Source organism: Pimephales promelas, chromosome 15 (genome assembly GCF_988280905.1).
Source record: "Pimephales promelas chromosome 15, fPimPro1.hap1.1, whole genome shotgun sequence".
NCBI classification, from domain to species: Eukaryota; Metazoa; Chordata; class Actinopteri; order Cypriniformes; family Leuciscidae; genus Pimephales; species Pimephales promelas.
The window spans coordinates 31,376,940-31,394,964 of NC_142783.1; the positions used below are offsets into that span (position 1 = coordinate 31,376,940).

General features: G+C 37.5%; 2 protein-coding genes and 1 long non-coding RNA gene across 4 annotated transcripts in view; 1 reads left to right on the forward strand and 2 right to left on the reverse strand.

The window, feature by feature from the left end:
- Nucleotides 1-17,722, reverse strand: part of ap5m1 (adaptor related protein complex 5 subunit mu 1) — a 119,419-nt gene extending 101,697 nt beyond the window's left edge. The window contains exon 1 of the mRNA XM_039666785.2: nucleotides 17,226-17,722. The gene's annotated coding sequence lies outside the window, so the exon portion shown is untranslated. The remainder of the gene's footprint in view (nucleotides 1-17,225) is intronic.
- LOC148973589 (uncharacterized) lies at nucleotides 1,936-4,922 on the reverse strand. The gene is made up of 3 exons (XR_016146717.1): nucleotides 4,163-4,922; nucleotides 3,521-3,611; nucleotides 1,936-2,407 (listed from the first exon to the last, which is right to left on the reverse strand). It is a non-coding gene; the product is annotated as an uncharacterized LOC148973589 (long non-coding RNA).
- On the forward strand, nucleotides 5,019-10,182 carry otx2b (orthodenticle homeobox 2b). Of its 2 annotated transcripts, XM_039666800.2 has the most exons (5): nucleotides 5,024-5,118; nucleotides 5,259-5,322; nucleotides 7,053-7,285; nucleotides 8,093-8,244; nucleotides 8,499-10,182. In XM_039666800.2, the coding sequence occupies exons 3-5, from the start codon at nucleotides 7,189-7,191 to the stop codon at nucleotides 9,117-9,119; spliced, it is 870 nt and encodes a 289-aa protein (XP_039522734.1). In that variant the 5' UTR covers nucleotides 5,024-5,118; nucleotides 5,259-5,322; nucleotides 7,053-7,188; the 3' UTR covers nucleotides 9,120-10,182. The 2 variants fall into 2 exon arrangements, with proteins under 2 accessions (XP_039522741.1, XP_039522734.1); XM_039666807.2 differs by lacking the exon at nucleotides 5,259-5,322 and having other exon boundaries at nucleotides 5,019-5,118.
- Nucleotides 17,723-18,025: the final 303 nt, after the last annotated feature.

An 18,025-nucleotide genomic window follows, 5' to 3' on the forward strand; every position in this document is an offset into this window, starting at 1 on the left:
TGCTTATTTGAGGATAGGTGCAAATATTTGGCTTCGGGACAAAAAAAATTGCCGTGTCACTTCTTAAAGGGACAGTTACCACAAAAATGATAATTTCGTAATCATTTACTCGCCTGAATAATTGTCACTTCTTAAAGGGATAGTTCAGCCAAAAAAAAAAAAAAAAAAGTACATTCTGTCATCATTTACTCACCTTCATGTCACGAGTTTCTTTCCTCGTCAGATATTTTGAGAAATGTTTCTGCCCACATTTTCCAAAACATCTTCCGTAGAGAAAAGTCATGAGAATGTGTAAATGATGATAGAGTTTAGAGGTGAACTATTTGTTTAACTAGACTTCTTCTGTTTCACTAAACCAAAATGTTTATTCAGATCTTCAATAAGAGAGATTGTTTTAATGTATACAGCCCATGTTCCTGTTTGTAGCACGGTGAGTCTAACAGTGATGCATAAACAGACACACCTTTACCCGGAAGGAAAAATATGACCACGATCATAAATAGCCATTGCTTGTGCCTGTTTGGTGAATTTATTATGGGGATTTCACAGGCAACCTCACAATAGAACATTTCCTAAATGTGATCTTAGGGCCTTGCAGACTACAAGAAAGACATCCAAGCATTTACCACATAAAGCCTGAATAAATCCGACCCTCTCAGTTCCTGCGCCTTTGAACTCTGAGAGAGGCGAGAGAAGTGAAGCTCACACTGCAGGGCAGGATCCACCGTACACACACCTCACGCCAAATACACCAGCAATAATGCACTGAATGGAGTTATCATTATCCGTTCGGAAAAGTTCATTTGAAACAATTGCACTGCAAATTCTTTGAAGATCTGTATTCGTAGATCTTTCACCGAGTTCACCTTGAGGGTCTTTATAGTGTGTGTGAGAGAGAGAGAGAAAAGCATGTTTATGCACGACTGAAAGAACGTTTAGTGTCCCCTTGTGTGTACTTGTTTGTCCTTGTCAGTGTGGTGGAGGGCTTACTTTGCCTCATATTGATGACTTGAAGGGAAGAATTGGTTTTAATTGAATCTGTTTGTTTACCGCTTGGCCCCTGTGTAAACAGCAGACAAACAATTACAGTAGTGATTAAGAACCGTTTTATATTTTTAGAAGATATTAAACGCGTCATACATAGAATTGTGTCGTGGTTTTGAGCGTTTGTCTGCTCTAGTCAGAAGTCCTTTGAACAAACATTGAAAACTTGGGTTATTCTTTTTTCGGTAACAGTGTTATTGTTACATGTTATACTATAGTAATAACTATAAATGATGCATAATTACATGCAACTAAACCAAACCATAAACACTAACCATAAGTACATGTAGATACGTAATATTACTTAAATAAAGTGCAACAAAAACATGTTAAGTACACCTTATTTTAAGGTGGTCTTGTTACAGTGTAACTATATACAATATTACATGTACTTACTATAGGTTTAGGGTTTGGTTTAAGGTTAGTTGCATCTAATTATGTATCATTTATAGTTATTACTATAGTAACTGCACACAATGTGTGCACGCAAAGTGTTACCAAAATTTGCATTGGGGAAAAAAATCTGTCTTGCTTTAGAATAAACTACATATTACGGGGAAAAGGCATAAAAAAGTTTTTTTTTTTTTTTTTAAAGATTAAACACAACCATATTTTTAAATGTGGTGTACAATATTGTTCCAGTATGCGTAACTGTACTGAGGAATTTTTATGGGCTTTCTCCCTCTCTCTCTTTATCCCAAGTCTGTTTCTATGTAGATTGCTGTAACCTTAGTGATCTCTAGAAATGTACTGTGCAATCATCCTCCGTTTCCCCCACCCTTCCAATCTGACATCCTTATTTTCTCGGACCGTGACGCGTAACGTTTAACCCTATTTAAGTTTCCTGTACCTTACGGGAAGACGTGGCACACGGGAAATTATGAATGTCAATAAAGATCAAACGAGCTCTTTTATTCAGAGTAATTACTCTGTGCAAATATACCTTCACATTCAAGTGTTCCTCTCATCAAAAAAAATGACTCTGTTATCGCATTTAAACACTGTCACAATTATGTCAAATCAGAGAAACATTTATGGCAATATTATAGGAGGTTCAATCATGCTAAATTATGTCCATTCAACCATACATGTGATTTAATCTAACCTTACGAAGAGAAAAACACAACACTGGAAGACACAGACAAGTCAAACATTAATTGAAATGAATCAAGCCATTTCAGAGTAAGTGCAACACATGGTGTCATAATTGAAAAGCTACAAAAGATGTCACAATCTTCAGTTGTTTAATAGAACTGTGAAGAAACCGATCTCTCCTACTGTGCTCCTCCAAACATTCACACAAGATAACATCAGATAATGTCCACTTTGCTTTTGCCCACCAGAGCTTGCTAAACATTCAGACCTGCAGGGAGACAAAAAGAGAGATTAGGGTGGAGGTGCAATTTCATTTACTTCATGGCTACAATCCATTTTTAATTTTTTGTTTTTATAATAATGGATTGTTGTTATTGTTAATAATAAAATAATATTTTTTTTATTATGGTTGCACTTTATTTTACAGAATGTGCACTAAGAAAGTGTAATATAATGTTAGGTTTGGGAAGGTTAGTTATTACAGTTATTGCAATTACTAAGTACACAGGACTGTAAAATAAAGTGCTACCATTATTAATCTTATTATAGACGTTGTATTTTTCATATCTGTTTTGGTAGGGTAATTGTAAATTTACTTATTTGTCTTCTTCTTTTTTTTACGTCGTATAGCAAATTACTAGATATTGTTGCATCCTCAATATTAAAACTGAAATAAACGTTTAAGATTGGAGCTCGCCACTCAAGCAAAGTGGAGATTAAAGGGAAAGGGTGTCATTTACTGGGATTGCGCTGTTGTGGCCACAGGCGCGAACACGCATTGCTCTTTTTCACTTTGACGAACCACAATTCCTTTAAAGATGAGAGTTCCCTCCGGACGCGGGGCGTTTAGAATTTGATAAATAATTTAGCAGTTTAAACAGCGAGCGGCAACGCTGGGCGAGATCCAGCGATAAAGGCACGCGGGATGCTGGTGGATCATGAAACATCGTTTATTTATCATCGCGTGTTACTAAATAAATTACACAGTGCACATTAATATAACGTGAAACACGTAGCGTATAAAAAAAAACTGCTGATGTTTAGGCTACTTTTCACGTGCCCAATCATTTTTAAATCTTAAATGAAAAACCGCAACAACAATAGTAATAAAAAAAAATGTCAATTTTTTTGTATGTTAGATGTTCCCACGGTCCTACCAGAACAATTATCATTCTGGTTAATCCTCGACATGTAGCGACCTGCCGTTTTTGATACTTGAGCTCAAGCGAATGAGTTTAGAACGGCGAACTGGCTTCATTTTTCATTGTCGAACTTTCGAACACAAAGAACTCCAAAAGCGCTCGCAGTGAAAGCCATTGTTTATAGATGTTCAAAACAGCGCGTGGCGGGTTGATGTGGGAAATATGAAGAGGTAAATCACCAGGAGAAGGGTGGCTGTCATCATCAATAGCAGGTGCACAACCGAAGCTTTCCATCTCAAGTCTTCAAGTGTAAAAGTTGTATTTCTGCATCTGTAACCCAATGAAAGATCACACTGGATTAATTGAATAACATTTCTAGATCTATATATTAAAATGTTGTTGTTTTTTTTGTAATAAACACATTTATCATAGATTCTAACTGGAATAAAACAGTAGACACCTTTTTTATTCTCTTTGGTTCTACGTTCTCAATGACGGCATCATTTAATGTAAGTGAAATAAAAAAGGAAGGGACATCTCAAATAATAATAATTAGCAGTAGTCTCTAGATAGTCCTGTCAATATCATTTATTAGTAAACAGGAAAATGCTAATCTTAACTTTTATTATATTTATTTAGGCCTACAAACATTTTCTGTAGTTTATACTACTAAAATGTCACAATATTATCTTTATTGAAATGGATTAGAACTTACTAACTAAAATAATAAAATCATCATAATAATCATAAATAGGTTGGTGTATTAATATCAATAAATTATTTCAATCAGAAAAAGTCGAAAAAACACACTAGTGTTCTGGATTAAATTAAATTTAAAAAATAGCATGCGTTTTATAACAATGATCTGTTCTGCTTCTCACCGTTGTTCATTTGTCCGCGCGTCTCGAGTCATCGGGTGCTTGTCAGGATCTCCACTTCTCAGGATGTCTTCAAATGTAGGCTACAGACCTAAAGCTGTTGTGATACTGTCCTCCCACACAGAAGAATCCAGATAGACATTTCTCCAAGTGGATATTGGCAAATTGTTGTTTTAGGACATTTTTACCTAATTCACCTCCTCGTTGTGCCACTCCACTGGTTTCACGTGTATCCTACATGTCTTATAAAGGCCTTAATCTAGCCCCATGGCCATGCGATGCACTCATCTCTTGATGCTTTTGGGTAGGCTATATCAGCTTGAGCACTTGCAGTTTGAGCGTCATGTGGACGAGAGGACAGTTTTAAGGAATTAAGTCGCCGTAAATCCCTCCAGCTACGCAACACAAATGCAAGAGGTCTGAAGCGTCCGTATTCATTATTTGTTTTCTCCCCTGTGCTAAGAATAATAAAAGACTGAACCTGCTGTATTCTCTCGTGATTTATAATCATATCTGAAATAATATATAGCCTATTGTTACCTTTGCAACTTTTTGGAGTGCATACGATACGGATTTAAACTAGAGCATGGGCTATGTATATTCACTAGGGGCCACCGAAGCCAAAATAAAATGGTGATTTCAAACAAAGATCAGTGTTTTTAAGATTGGAGTATAACAACTAAGAAATTAATTCTCTTTCCACTTTAGTCATTACACTATGAGTTAATGTTACAACGTAAAATGACATTCCGATGACTCTGAGAGATGTGAATGTGCTCCGCTAGGGCCTCGCTCTCATTGGCTGGAGAGTTTGCATCAAAAAGTAGCTGTCGACATTTGTTTCCCTGCAAAGGGCCCTGCGAGAGAAACAGACTCCAGTCCTGAGCTCTTCATTGGCCAGCGTGCTGTACAAATCAGACTCCAGCAACTTCAACCCAGAAGAGCAGCGAATCATAACCGTATGTGCTTAATCTCTCTAAACCATTTTATCCATTCTTCGTGTTTAGCAGTAGAGGCTTCATCATAACTCATTTGCTTCACGGTTTGATGAAAAGGATTTTATCTTAATGCCTTGAATATTATTTTTGTAACGATTTAGACGCAGGCTATATTGCTATCGGACATAAAACTTTTACGGACTTCGAATTGAATCAAGTTATTCCGTAAGTAGCCCGCTTTATTTAGTCTTGCATGTGCAGTATTATTTATGCATTTATGATAGGCCCCTATTATTATTATTGTTGTTGTTGCTACGTAAATTAATCTTTCTGTGCAAACGTTCGTTTCTTTTGAGGCTTGTATTTTAAGATCGCCAAGATCGTCTATAGACTGATTAACATGATCCTTAATTTAAAAAAAAAATATAGAGAGAGAAAATCGATATTAACTGATGCATATTTTGACTAGTGCGATGTTTCACCATTTTCATTTTCAAAAGTGAATTTAAATCTACTATAGGTAAGCTAACTTTTGTTTGCCCATTTCAACAGAGGGCAAATTGATAATAAATTATGAGCGAACAAAGACAGAAATAATTATCTTATTTCTGGTCAATACAGATATCCAAACACTAATTTTACATTGTGTCATTCGCGTGTGATTTATTTTCATCGTTATCGTAGCCTACAAGTGGAAATCTGATGCTTATAGTCTCAATAGGCCTACTTTTGTATTATTATTTCAGTAGTTTGTTCAGTATCGTGTCAGAGACAACGATTCATTGAAGTGTGCGTGTGTGTGTGTGTGTGTATGTGTGCGAGCGAGCGCACGCGTGTGATTTTTATTGTAGTCATGCACAGAATCAATGAGGCCAAACGTTCATCTGAAAAGGTAGCGTCCAGTAATTAGGGGAGCGCGTGCCACACGGATTATCTCGTTAATTTATCAACAACAACATTTATCATAATTAATTCTTGGATGAGGTAATTACTATTAAGCGGCTGTGCAACTGGTAGACGAGGACTGTTTTAAGTGACAGATTGAGGGGCGAAACCGTTGGATAAAGAAAAAACCTTTTCAGTATGATATTTTTTTGGTTAATATTATCATAATTTATTCAGAGAGGATTGTGATTCGGATGATGCTGAACTTCAGACAATTTGAAGGTTTGCTTGACCCAATAGACTATTATAGGAAACGGTTTTACGTTTTTATTTGGGCCTGAAAACTTAAATTGACTAATAATATTTTTATAAATTATTAGTAGGCCTAGTATTAGTATTTTTCTAATAATATAGCATCTAAACTAATAAAACTACATCAGCTAAACAAACAATCCATCGAGGAAAAATCAGATTAAAGTTGAGCTTATTTGTTAGATTCCTTACAACATAGTCAGAGGTAATTTCTGTAAAATACCAAAACACATAATTCTACTTTTATAACACTGTTCTGACTAATATAATTAAGGAAAGGAGGAGGTTACTTTTGTCATTGTTACTTTTGCCCCTCGCCAATGGAGCTTTTGTTATCAGCATTAGTTATCAGGCTAACAGTGGCCTTTGTTTCCACCAATAGCTCCCAATCAATACTCTTATGCCTGAGACAATTAGCCGGGTTCCTATGCAAATTGAGTTTCTGGCTTGTGTGCACATTTGAACGATTGAGTTTTGCCTTTGTGAAGACTTGTTGCAATTAATAGATGTTACTTTTTGGGGTTGGTGGGGAGAGGGGAGGAAGGGGAGGGACGGGGGGCGTTTGTCAAGATGTGCTTCGTTCATCTCATGAGGACAGCTGGAGGTCTGGAGCGGCTTTAAGAGCACGTTGCGGTGTGGATGCGCTTTATTCGCCCAGAAGTCATCACAGCTACAGGAACGCGCGTTTCTATATGACAACCTGCGTCGTCGCAATTACGTGAACATCTCTTTTTATCTTTGTGGTTTTTTGAACACAGGGTTTTTGGTTTCACATCCACTGCTGAAGACGTAAACACGCTAGAAGCAGAAGTAAGCTAAGGAAGAAAGACTGAAGGAGCCGGTGTCCAGCTTTCCACGTTTTCTCCAACTTTACCCCCGACAACCATCTTTAGCATGATGTCGTATCTCAAGCAACCACCTTACACGGTCAACGGGCTAAGTTTAACTGCCTCCGGTATGGACCTTCTGCACCCCTCCGTTGGTTACCCAGGTGAGACCAGCTTCCGAATAATTGAATAATAATTTCCATTTCATGTAATACGATTGGAAGGCGTATATAGAGTTGTTCTTTATTGATTCAGGATTATAGTAACAGTTCTGCCCGTATGTGCATTTATGTAAATAGTAGGCCTGGCTATTTGATTTGGGCTTGGATGTATTGGTATAGTCTCATAATTATACTTTCAACGGGTTTGTTTTATTGTATGGTTATGATATTACAATTTTGAAGTTCACAGCCTTTTGAAATCCAATTTCAGATCATACAATTTACTTGCGAAATTATAACAATTTAAAAACTTGAAGAATTGGTGAATTAAAATAAATATTTTGTCAAATCAACTTAGATAATTAATGTGGTTCAGATAACATAATACTTTGAATTTGTGTTTATTAAACCAATCTCCTTCGTTGTATTACCTCAAATTTTTAATTTTAAGGCAAGCAGGTAACTTTTTAAAGTTTGAAGTTAAACCAACAATATTTTTTATAGTGTATATTTATTCTCAAAAGTAGGCCTATTTTGATTTTTTTTTAAACTTTACCAACAATAGCATAGCCTATATTAGATGGGGGAAAAATTGAAGCATTTGAATATCTATGGCTATTATTTTTTTAAATTATAACTTACGTTAAACATTTTTATTAATCAATGTATGATGCCGTTTCAGATAAAGTGATATTTTGGTGTCATGTATTTATATTCATAACCTGCTTTTAAAGTAAATCTATGCATGAAAGACTTTCGTATGGACAGCGTGTGATGCATTTTTTTATTTTATTTTTTTATTTTAAACAGCGACTCCTCGAAAGCAGAGGCGGGAAAGGACAACATTTACTAGAGCGCAACTAGATGTGCTGGAGGCTTTATTCGCGAAAACGCGCTACCCGGATATTTTCATGCGCGAGGAGGTGGCCTTGAAAATCAACTTACCGGAGTCCCGTGTACAGGTACGCTTCATTAGAAAAAAAATGCAAGAGTGTCTTATTTTAAAAAATCCAAACATGTGAAATACATGGACCTCTTTATGAACTGAGGGACGCACTAAAATAATTAAAGTAAATGTCATAATTATGTTTTCTAATTTTGTGCTAAGACACTACAGAACATAGATATACAATTAAGCATAGAGGTTGTGCTTCCCCATAATAAGGAAGTTAGGTGACATTGTGAATGTTAATAAATCCTGTTTTTACCACGTCAGGTTTGGTTCAAAAACCGAAGGGCAAAGTGTCGCCAGCAGCAGCAACAACAACAAAACGGAGGCCAGAACAAGGTGCGACCTGCCAAAAAGAAGAGCTCTCCAGCGCGGGAGGCCAGTTCTGAGAGCGGGGCGAGTGGCCAGTTCACCCCGCCCTCCAGCACTACAGTACCGGCCATCTCCACCACAACCGCGCCGGTGTCCATTTGGAGCCCGGCCTCCATCTCGCCGCTGTCAGACCCACTCTCTACCTCCTCCTCCTGCATGCAGCGATCATACCCCATGACCTATACTCAAGCGTCTGGATACAGCCAGGGCTACGCTGGTTCCACGTCCTACTTTGGGGGCATGGACTGCGGCTCTTATTTGACGCCCATGCACCATCAGCTGACCGGACCGGGATCCACTTTGAGCCCCATGAGCAGCAACGCTGTCACCAGCCACCTGAACCAGTCTCCCGCGTCCCTTCCCACACAAGGTTACGGTGCCTCGGGTCTCGGCTTCAACTCCACCGCGGATTGCTTGGATTATAAGGACCAAGCGTCCTCGTGGAAACTGAACTTTAATGCTGATTGCTTGGATTACAAAGACCAGACTTCCTCCTGGAAATTCCAGGTGTTGTGAAACTATCAAACGTCTGCCATTCTGTCCAATCAACACGCTAAAAGACTATAAAATAAACGTTGTAGACCTGCCATCTTTCCAAAAACAGAAGTGTTCCGTGGCGCGCGATCTCTCCGAGATGGATGGGTTGCATTGAGCCCGACAGCGCTTTTGAAGTTTGTCTTTGACATGAAATATCAATTTGAGCTACATGCACCCCTTGTGGCGTGCAAAGTATTTGAAGGGTGGTGAGTGCGTATAAACATAGGCCATCTGACCACAACCTGTTGTTTAAGGTATACAGGGAATCAAAGTGAATTTGTAATAAGTTAGCTCAAAGCCACGGAACAAATCCTTACACAAGAAAAGAGGAGAAAAAAAACTACATGGCAAAAGGAGCCAATCTTTTGCTTAAGTGCTTGGAATGGGCAGGCTTTCTCTAAGCCTCTTACAGCACGCCGACCTATTTCAATGTTGGCAAGACGAGAGACACTTCCATCAGGAGGATGATAGAGAGGATGTGCGAGTGTGTGTGTGTGAGTGTGTGTGTGTGTGTGTGTGTGCTGAACGCCCCCGTGGCGACCTGGATGCACTACTTTATTTAAGAAAAGGTGTTTATAAGGAATCAATATGTAGTTTTTAAAGACAATCAATGTGTGTCTTATATAAATGGTACATTTGTGTTTTTTTATCTGTGCTAGCCTTCGAAACTGTGATCTGTTGTAACTGTATGCAATTTGTGAGCTCCATCGCATCTGCGAAGACTCGGCTGTGATTTTCATAGATTTTAAACTTTTTTTTCTTTAAGAAAACACGTCGGTAAATAAGATTAGTCACATGATTACTATTGGATTAAGACAAAAAAAACTCGAAAATACAGGGACTCAAGAGAATGTGTAAGAAAGGAACTGTCTGTCCCCGTTCATTGATCTCCATTGGTCATAACCGATGCACACACGTGGATCGTAAAACTGTCTGGAGTGGCAATGTGGTCCCGCCACAGAAATATGAATAAACAATTTAAAATCTGACACGATATTTAAAGTTATTCTGGACGAGTTATTAAAATGTATTCTGAATTTCATGTGTGTGTTTGTGTTTTGTAGGTTAGCTAATAGTTTAAAATTACTGGCTTTATATGTGATTAGGACGGAGAAGTCAAATTAACTGATGCTTTGTCAGGAAAGCCTATGGCGTGTGCATTAAACAATATTACCTATTTATTTAAAATAATAATTTAAAACGCTCTAACATGTTAATTATTTCACAACGACCTTGCAAACTGAATTATGTTCATTTCCTTTGGAGGATTGAAAAGAGCAAATCCCGTGCATATCCACATTAAATAGCCATTAATGGCAATCTCCTGGTTGATTCATTTACAAGAAGTTGTCCATACCAACTCCACGCTGTAGGCTATTCCAATCCATTTTTATAATGCATCAACAAGTGGTTCATTTGGCTTTAATAAGTTTTGGGCCTCAGAAACTTAAATTAAAGGCGAAACTTGAAAAGCACTCGTTTGTATGCGTCTTGTAATTTGGCTATTAAAGATCAGGACACATAAAGAAAACTATCTTTGGCCTGGACAAATTTTAATTATTTCTCATTCTCCCCGCCGGGTTTCCGGCCCTTTCGTTTTAAGGGACACGGCACCAGGAATGCGCGGCTTGGGAAAGTCGCCCTAATCCGCGCCTCAAAGACCAGTTAATCCCAATATTTCACTGGCGGGGTTTCTTTAGGGCAGAGGGCAATTCAAACGTAACTCAAAGCCTACTTTAAAGACCGCCTTTTCTGAATGCAGCACAGCAACATGTTGGTCTGCATTGCAGCAACGGATGGTACAGCACAATAGAATGTATGATGTGACAATTCTGCAAACATTTGAATAATAGGCTACACTGTTGTGCTGGATTCTCGTGACTCTAATTCAACGATGGTACTACAATAATTCAAACAAAAATCTATTTATTAAAAAAGTAGGTCCAATAGGCCATTAATTGTAATAGTCCAATAGGCTATTAATTGTATTAATTTTAAACAGCTGTGGGGACAGAGCTAACACCCCGGAGTCCTCTGTGACTGAAAAGAAAACTTTCACAAAGAGTGCCCTCGGTAAAGGAAAGGAGGGGTAGAGAGCAAACTGCCGACTTTACGGTTGCCGACGGGTCCTGGAATAATTGTATTGTAAGGGTCTGATTTGAGTGACATCGCATAATTACACCAGTTCACTTGGAGGCGGGAAGTCAGAATCGAATCTTTGAATTCTTCCATCATAATTGCGAGCAGTGGAACATTCAATTATCGTCCTTGACATTGACAAATAATCTCCTTTTTCATTCACCCTCTAAAGACAATCTAATGAATGGTGCGAAATGGTCAAAACAGTTTTTCGGAATCTTAGACCGTTTCCAAATGAAATTGGCACGAAATGAAGCTTACTAAATAATTGGTGTAGCTATGTTTGAAGTTCTTAAAAATTCAGTCTGTGACATTTTATTAAATACATGTTCTTTAATTCTTAAAAAAAATGTTTAAAAAAATAAATGTAGACTACACCATGTCTCGAACAGCGCGAATAACTAATCTAAAAAATGTGTATGCACTTGAGAGTTACATTCAATATTGTACACGTGACAATAAAAGAAGCACTAAACAGCGACAAAAAAGAAAACAAGAATAATCTCAATATCACGGTGTAACAAATAACTTCGTCTGACATTAAACTGAATGGCTGACTGATCTTGTAAAAACTTAGGAAACAGTATTTTTTTTACAAACACATTTATATACGAGATCAAATTATATTTAGTCTAACTATTTTTGTTTAAAATTATTTGAAGTAGCTTAATTTTCATACAAACTTTAGAACAACTGATTTTCTTCATTTTCTTCGTTTTAACCCAATTTCGCGGACTTTTTTCGTTTCTTTATCCCTCTTTTGGGAACACGAATGAATACAAACTTGTGTTATTCAGGTTGTCCAGGTGTTTGTCCCAAAATAAAACAAAACATAATTGATTATTTGTGAGTTCTAAACTAACATTTACCGAAAGTCCACAATATAATACTGCATCCATCGAGTCCACAATATTTCAAACACGTGCAAGTCGTCCAAGACGACCGAAGAGCACAACTTACACTATATCTGCATCGCCTTCTCCATTGCCTATAAAATTAAACCATCATGAAGTTAGAAGATTAAGGAGGTTATTGGTCAAGTAAACGGACTCGCACGTTAGGCCTGAAGATAAAAATATGCGAATATTTAATAACATACGAAATAATATCTCAACAAAATAAAGTAAAATTTCCATCACATAAAATGCGAAATGTAGGCCTATATTCACAAACAACTGGGAAAATAGAGTGCAATTAAAAAAAAAAAAAAAAAAGTATATATTATATAAGTAGTATATTTTGCACCACAATAAAAATGTTTCATGAGTTGCTGCTGCTTAGGCTATAGGCTATTGAAAAAGTTATCACTCTAATTAAGAAGCCCATTCATACAAGTTCCTGTTTTGAATACATTTAGTTGTATAAAAAAAATCAGCTAACAGAAAAATGTGCGTAGTTTTTAACTATACATCGCTACACAATGATATATAATTATCCTGAATTATTTACACTTACATAAATCATACCATTATTTGTGTATTTCCATCATGATCTCACCATTTCAGGTGAAAGAGAAATATCGCATCACACACTAATTTAACCGCACACTTTCTTTCTCATACAACAACATGGGCTTGGTTTTAATAACCCACATCATAATTCTCATTGCCATTTCATCCAACCGTCATACTGTGTGTCTTTGAGAAAATACTTGGGCTAAGTAGGTCAATTACGACAGTTACTGCCATTGTGGCGGACAGACGTGTCAGTTGCAACGACAGTTAATTGAATTTTTAGCAGTTACAGTTACCCCAAACTTTATGCCATCCATTGCCACCCACCCCCAACACTCAGGGACACTACAGAAATATCTTATAGGTAAAAAAAATAATAATAATGCATTGCTCTTTTTTGATTTAGGATACATCACTAGCAATACATGCTCATAAATACTTCATGATGTTATATTTCATTGCAGCACACGTCTTTCAATTGCACAATATAGCCTTTAGTAAAATTAATTATTTTAGCCCATAGTAAATAAATTGCACGCATGAGGGAAAAACTGACAATATTATTTGGACTGGATATCGATATTCATATACATATTTTATAGCCTATTAATAGTGTAAAATAATTAATAGCCTAGGCTTATATGCATAAAATACATTAACAATATAATTCGGCATTTTGTGTTTCTGGGTTTTCACATTGCATATCTTCAGGTGATGAACTAAGGCAGAGATTCTAATATGTTCAAGAGTTTGTCTCCCAACATGAAAACAGCGTGAAAATGCCAAGAAACACGGAAATGCACGTCATGCGAGGCGCTGGAAGTTATTGAACATTTCTGATTTTAATTAAAGACATTATTATGGCTTTTGGTAAGCCACGGGTTTCAGAAATATTGATGCTCAACTTCATAGAGATTAATGAAAGTGATGAAAGATAAATACATTTAGGCTAATGGGATTTCCCTTGATGCTGATCAATTTAAGGGGCTTTGTGGCAATTATTTGGCACAGTTTTGCTCCTTTCAAACTAAACAGATGCACACAGAACAATATGACGGTTATACGGACATCAACGACAACGGGTTGAATAGGCCTATATATCGACATTCAGACATTATAGATAATCTGAACTTGCCTGTGGAGGAAGAAAAGAGCAATGACGAGGAGGAATCCCACTGTTTATTTCATTTTTAGGCCTATTTTTATTGAATTAAATGATGTTCTTGCGAAATCGTTTTTGAGAATAACCTATATCGATATCCATAAAAGTACATAAAAGTAGGACTACATAGGCTAGTTATCCTTGTTGTCGCTTATTAAAAATCACGTGACGCGCAGAGTGCGATTTTAACCAATATCTTTTTATTTTTCGACAGTGTACAATGTCTTCGCAACCATCAAAACTATAGCCAATAATTTATTAAATGTCATGTTAAACTGAAAACAAAGGGGGAAATGTCAATTTACACGTTGCTGTCTGTGCTCTCGTTAAATTATAAACAATTTATTCGTCTTCGGGAAACGTGAGGTAAAGTAGAGGTATAGGCGAGACAATCTCTCAAAAATTACAAACACGATACATGCACTATAAATAGGCCTACTCTACCTATATTTAAAAGTTATGTGCTGAAATAAATAGCATTTCGTCTCTCAAAGAAGTCCAAAATAATATTAGGAGGCAAAGTTGTTTACATCCTGGCCATAATGTGGTTATAAACCAGTTTCGTCCGTGATGTTTGGAACGACTCACTGTTTATTTACCGATAAACAGGGCGTGAAGGAAGCCCACAACACGTGCGTACATGGTACTGACTTTTAACAATGCTGTTACAGTCTGTTTCATATGTGTACAGGCATGCTCGACCACACAGTAGGATGCACCCAGGGGTTGTAACTTCGAATTGGGTGTTGTTTTAATAGTGCACAAGTCACTGAAAGATCAGACGCCTTGACGTTCACGAGCAAAACCAAGGGCCTCCATTCCTGCAGAGCGCGTCTTTCTTTTTAATTACGGGCAACGTAGTCCTGAAGTAACATATGGGACGGGCAGACGCCGTTCTAATCCGCACCCCGCGTTGGTCGATGTTAGGCTAAACAATGGGCTCTTTTTAACCATTCACGAGCCAGAGGCTTCTTATGCGCACAGGTTGCCTTGGCGCTTGGGATAGCAAGAGGCAGGCACGGAAGTTTACTGGTCCCTCGACTCGATCCTTCCACACTTCCGTGTCTGTCAGACAACCTGTGCGTGACTGGAAGGAAACTAACTGCGCTCAACAGCTTGAATATAGGCTAGGGCCTATATATTTATACCACTACCCCTACTATCTTATTGCTTAATTTTACCACACCAAACAGCACAAGAAATAACATATTGTATTAAATAATATCATATGTATTGCATGCTTGTTAATTGGCCAGAAAAGTGTTTGATTTTACTGTATTAACAAGCATATAATAAAGCTTTTCCCTGATTTTCCATTCAGTTAAAGGCTGTTTCAGATCATTAAGATCTGCATCTACTACTTTGATAAAGTATGATTATAATAATCAGGCCATCAAAGCTAATCAATTGAGCAGCGGGGTATCTATTTGGTCCCTCTCATCCAGTCTAAGCTCACTTTTTGCACTATTTATTTAAGTTTGTGACATCAATGAATCTGATAATTTTGTCAAAGATTAAATTAAAAGGGTTTTGTGCCAGTAATAACATATTTAGACGTTTTAAAAATGAAGTCTAAAGGGATTGGGTTAAGAGCACCAAAAAGCATGTGATTTTAATTTCTCCGACAGCTCACATAAATCTGTGGATTTGTGGATATATGAAACTGATAATAGTACTAACACCCTAACAACTCTGGAAGTCTGGTAATGTACAGGTCACACACCCACAGAACAGACCCTTCCTTCCTCTTTCCTTTAAATTCCTAATCATTAAATCATCATCATTCAAAATAACAATTTTGCATCTTGGTGGAAATTGTAGAAGGTGGAACAGCATAGGCTACTGAAAGTGTTTAAAACTATGCTCTAAACCTCAGCCATTGTCATTCCTGTTTGACCTTTGATCCTGGTATTAACTACCACCAAAGTAAACAGGCTCGATTAAACCGAGCAATATTTGGTCATTTGGAATGGCGGAGGAAAAGAACTAAAACTAAAATGTATAAGCTGATTATGAACATATGCTGTGGTGAAACTGTGTGTCATAGCAGCGTCTACTGGTCAAGTTAATACCTATTTAGTTAATGCACACCCAAGGTCTGCATTCAGAGTCCATTTAGGCCCCCCCCATGAGACTAAAGTTGTGGATTATGTTGGATGGCACAGCTACCCAACATCTAGCCTATTTCCTCTGTTAGGCCTGTAGCCCATTAATGAAAAATCTCCTTAAAGGGACAAATGGAAATACTTTCACAGCGGATTATTCAGACTCTAATGGCAATGTTTTTAAATGTCCTACATGAACAAACAGGCTAAGAGCAAACTGATAATCCCAAACACGAGCAGCCATTCCCAGAACTCGGTCGACAGGAATCTACAATTCATCTAAACTGCCCCATGTAACACGTTCATAAAGTCCATTTAGTGTATTTTGTCTAGTGCATGTGGTTCACCACCACTGCAAGTCCCGTTGAGCATTTGTTGTTCTTAATTTTCAGTCTTTGTGCTGTACCTTGGCCAGAACTCATCCTGGTGAGACACGTGTAGCTCCTCCACTGCAAACCCTCTGGGGTCCATCATTAGTCCAATTAGGCAGGTGCACAAAGGAGGCCTTTCCAATCATTTACACCTTTCCAATGAGCTCTCACATGCACTTAATCTCTTACAAATAAGGTGCACTTGTTAGAAAGAGTAATGGAGACCACTAATTAATTAGACTAGAACCAGATTATTGCTTAGAGACTCCTGAATGGACTGTGCGTGATGCTGAGCCAGTATATTAGTGGGAAGAGACAGGATTTGTTATTCTGTCAGCCCCTGCAGGCCAGTTCAGAGGACATAAATAGCTTTTTTAGGAATAATTATCTAATTAACTATATGTCAGCAAAGCATACTTATTGTAGTGACGCAGATGCCTTGTCACATTTTGACTTTCTTTGTTTCTGTAAAATATCGAGTTGTCATTAACCCTTTTGCAGTAAGCTTAACCTCTTGTTTTCGTACTGACAATTCAGCATTTTCAACCTCTATTTTCTGAATCGGAGCCCCATCTTGCTCGATTTCAGAAGCAGGAAACTCACTTTCATCATCCGCCATTTTTTAAACCTTTACTAACTGCATATTTTACATCATCAGCTTAAAGTGTAAACATTAACAAACACAATTAAGCATTTCACAAACAGTTCAGTACTTCGTTTCACAACAGCCCCCCCCCCCCCCCCCTCCTTTTTTTTTTTTTACCACCAATGTGCATTGGATTTGTCTTTGTTTGTAGGCTATGTGTGCACACTGTTTTATATATAACATAGTTCAAGTGAAAGCGCTTTCATACCTCAATTCCACAAACGCTGAAGCCTGTTGTTCGCCTGCTCTGTATTCTCTTCGTTTGCACGTGCGGGCTTGTAGTCCTTCAAATCCGCGGCGATCAATCCCACGCAATAATCCACAATATAATCCAACAAAACTGTCATGAATGAGCCTCGTCCGACTTCAGATCAGTAAACTTTTCTTGTAGTCGTCCAATTCGATCTACTCCTGCGATGTTGATAAATGCTCATTCAGGCTCCTTTGGTCAAACTTTTTTGACAGATGGCTTCATTTGTCTGTTTCTGACGCGTGCTTATGTCTTGAATCAAATAAATAACTGTCCATACTTTCAAAATCAATTTCAGATAAGCAAAATCCTTTTATTGTCCATTTGGCATTGCAAACAACAAAATAAACGAAAATAAAACACTAAACCAAAATTTCTGACTCAAACATACAGGCATGAGCACAATCCAACTCTCCACATTGCACAGCACGGTCAAAAAGTTTGTTGACCCTTCATCAGCGCACCTGTTACTCATTATCACCACACTTAAATATACTCAAAATACTAATACGCCCTCTAGTGTCACAAAAAAAAAACTTCAAAATAATATCTCCAACACTTATGATTAATAATGGCACAGCAGCAGCAGAATACAGTATACGTTCACATACAGTTCGGTTATGTGAATGGATCTTCTATAACCTCAGTTCGTAATTTTTTTGTAAGACTCTTTGTCACTTTTACCATTGCTCGGGTTAATCTAGTGGTGCGTTCAAGTTACTTTCGTTGATAGAAAAATGGCAGTGTACCTTCTTTTA

Coding starts and splice junctions, on each gene's coding strand:
- otx2b (XM_039666807.2), top strand. CDS start 7,189: ATGATGTCGTATCTCAAGCAACCACCTTACACGGTCAACGGGCTAAGT. Junction 7,286..8,092: donor CCCCTCCGTTGGTTACCCAG/GTGAGACCAGCT, acceptor TATTTTAAACAG/CGACTCCTCGAAAGCAGAGG. Junction 8,245..8,498: donor TACCGGAGTCCCGTGTACAG/GTACGCTTCATT, acceptor TTACCACGTCAG/GTTTGGTTCAAAAACCGAAG.